The 3269-nt window shown below is 47.5% G+C and overlaps 1 protein-coding gene across 1 annotated transcript in view; it reads left to right on the top strand.

Moving 5' to 3' along the window:
• The window catches only part of wnt7aa (wingless-type MMTV integration site family, member 7Aa), a 13940-nt gene continuing 10671 nt past the window's right edge, over positions 1-3269 (top strand). The window contains exons 1-2 of the mRNA XM_005726705.1: positions 1-546; positions 799-1025. Of these exons, the coding sequence (XP_005726762.1) occupies positions 476-546; positions 799-1025 (298 nt within the window). The 5' untranslated portion in view covers positions 1-475. The remainder of the gene's footprint in view (positions 547-798; positions 1026-3269) is intronic.

Raw genomic sequence — 3269 nt, 5'->3', positions numbered from 1 at the left:
GTGACCTGTGGTTTAGGATGAGCCGCCGCGTGTGAGTGTAAGGACGTGACGGCTCCGCGTGTTTACCACACGGGTCTGCGGGAGCCGCAGCGTGTACCTGCAGGCTGTGTGAGAGCGTGTGTGAGCGGCTCGGAGGCAGATCTTCCACAGAACACGCCCTAGTAGAAAAGGTAGACACACACACTCACGGCGAGAGAGAGACGCACACAAACACACTCACACTGAGCCTGATCACCGAGGAGCCGAGCTGCCTTACCTGTACACAACAGCCCCAATGCTCCCCTGCAGGCTGCCACCTCCAGCGCACTGTCACCAGATGAGAGCAGGGCGCGTTTACTTCCACACACTCTGGACTTATCGTATATTTACGCGCGGGGCTCTGAACACCTGGAGAGCCTGCGGGACTCAGCAGGAGGAGTAAAGCTGGGTGTTGTTGCAACAGCGGAGCGTTCATCCACCGGCAGGGCTGAGTACCATGAACAGGAATACGCGGCGCTGGATTTTCCATTTTTTCCTGTGCCTCGGGATAGTGTATCTGAAAATCGGGTGAGTGCTCAGGTGTATTTGTTCTGTTGTTCGTGTCTCAGATCAAAAGGGAGATTCTCCAGACACACACACGCACACACACACGCACACCGGGGTCTGCTGGGTGCTGGGGTCTTTTATGGTTTCAGTTTGTACATGTGTTGTTACAGAATCCCACGCACCTGCCCCTCCTGCATCCACTCACACGTGGTGTTCTCAGAAAGAGCCGCAGAAGGGAAACGCCACATTTCTAACCTGTCACCTTCATCGCAGGGGGCTGTCGTCGGTGGTGGCGCTGGGAGCGAGCATCATCTGTAACAAGATCCCCGGCTTGGCCCCGCGTCAGAGGACTATCTGTCAGAGTCGACCCGACGCGATCATAGTGATCGGGGAAGGAGTTCAGATGGGAATCAATGAGTGTCAGTTTCAGTTCAGGCACGGCCGCTGGAACTGCTCAGCCCTGGGGGAGAGGACCGTGTTCGGGAAAGAACTCAGAGTGGGTATGTAGTTGTACACGCTGTACCTCAGTGACGCGCTCAGTTTAGGAGTAGAGGCTGATTCAGGGGGGCGGTTGGCTTTTGTCTTTCAGTGGCATATAAATAGAATAATACTAAATATAATTATAATGCCATCATAACACTACTGAATGTTGTATCTATATCTGAATAATACTCATATTCTAATTTCCTAAAGCACTTCTGTAAAAATAATTGATCTTTGCCTGCTTTAAAGGGTTCCATCTCTCTTGTCACCTGGTTCAGGTGGACTTTTAGTAGAAATAGTTTGTCAACAAAAACATCACATTAATGTTAAGATTTCCTGCAGATATTGAAATAAATGTTTGTGTCTCTGAGCCCCACTTTTGTCTTCTCTTTCCCCTCTGTCGATCAAGACAGGTGGCTGCCTCTCGCCCAGAAGTGTCTTTCTGTCAAAAGGGAGTTCTTCCTCCCACCTGTCACCAAGTGCTTCTCACAGGGCGATCAAGTTGGGGTTTTCTCTCTTTCTATTCATCCCCCCCCCCCAAATGCTGGTGGCAGATGACTCCCCCTCTGTGAGTCTGGTTCTATTGTGAGCCTGGTTCTACTGGAGTTCTTCCTCACAGGGAATTGCTTGAATGTTGAGGTTCTCTCTCTATTATTGTAGAGACTTACCTGGACATTTAAAGTGCCTGGAGGCCGTTGCTGTTGTGAACTTGCACCAGAGATTTTAGCATGATAATTAAACAACAAGTTTACATGTCTGTAAGCTTTGTTCTTTTGTGGTCGGCTTTAGCGCCGGAGGTAGAGCAGGTCATCTGCTGTTTGGAAGGTTGGTAGTTCGATCCCTGGCTCCTCCTGTCTGTGTGTTAAAGTATCCACAAGTTGCTCCTGATGTCTCCATCTGAGTGCGAATGTCATTTATAGAGTGCTCAAGTAGAAAGGCACAATATAAGAACCAGTCCATTTACATAGTGAGAACCCTTTAAAACAGATATGTGAATATATGTCAACTAATAAAATAATTATTACACAATATTTTCTTTAGCTTGTGTGTTATCTTTAGTACATTTCCAGTATCATTCTAGCAGATACAGGGGAAGTAAGCTGGACACTGATTGTTCAAAATTGCTTTTAATTCTCCAAAAACATTTGGAGGAGACATTCCTCCGAGGTACTCGAACTCTGACACTTGGACAGATGTCTGTAAGTTTGAAGCCCAGGCGCACTGCGTCTGCTCTCAGTGGGAAAATAAGCCCCTGATTTGATCCTGTGTGTGGAACAAAGCTGGAGGCGATGCTCGCTCCAGAGACAGCACTGTGGATAAATGAGTTTTTAACAGGCCGGTATTCTGCTGTCCTGTCCTTTAAGTTCAGCCTGTCATCTCAGACGGAGAGCTGAGGGTGTCGTTTTTCATGTTGTGTGTATTATAGCTCACGCTGAGCTGTGATTGCTGCGTTGTGCATGACATACTGGTTTGAATGAGTGCACCAACCCATTTTCTTTGACCACTTATTTAATGTGATGCATTTGATGACTACATGCTCCCTTCTTCTTTTTTTATCCACTGTCAGTGCGACTGCCTTCATGTATGTTCATAAAATACACCCCTCTCCCCCACCCACACCTCCCAAAGCTTCAAGTTCAGACAAGTACTTACTTCTAGGTTTACAAATTTACCTCCCGGTTCTGCAGCTTTGGCAAAAGACGCTGTGTGTAGAATGATTTTTAGTTCAGTGCTTCAGGGCAGAGCAGCACTCTTTATCATCAGATTAGAGTCAGCGAGTAAAGATGAGTGCAGATCTTTTCAGAAAAGCACAACTGCAAAAGGCTGCTTGGGTCCGGCTGCCCAACACCTTGTCTATGTGAATCTATTGTTTTGTTTCAGTGAGCTGGAATGCTGATAACTGACAGAATACACCAATTTGGGATCATTGTTGGCAGCAATGCAGGAGGGTACAGTAGTTTGGCATTAGATTCAAGCATCCTCCCCACCCACCAAGTTGGCTGCTTGATGTAGAGAGTGAGTACGGGCTTCTCCTTTCTTGGCTGCACGGGCAAGTGATTGGACAGAAGAAAATATCTCTAGATCACAAATGTAAAGCCAGGATGTTGCTTTCTGTGATGTCCCATCTAGTTTGAGATGGTCCTAGACTGATAGTGAGAATCAGGACTCATTGTGCATGTGCTCCAGCAAGCTTCAACAGCTGCACAGAAGTGTGTGTGTGTGTGTGTGTGTGTGTGTGTGTGTGTGTGTGTGTGTGTGTG

This window comes from Pundamilia nyererei, unplaced genomic scaffold, assembly GCF_000239375.1.
Source record: "Pundamilia nyererei isolate P.nyererei 1_Seehausen unplaced genomic scaffold, PunNye1.0 scaffold00021, whole genome shotgun sequence".
Classification (NCBI taxonomy): domain Eukaryota; kingdom Metazoa; phylum Chordata; class Actinopteri; order Cichliformes; family Cichlidae; genus Pundamilia; species Pundamilia nyererei.
This window is presented reverse-complemented; position numbering and strand designations above follow the sequence as displayed.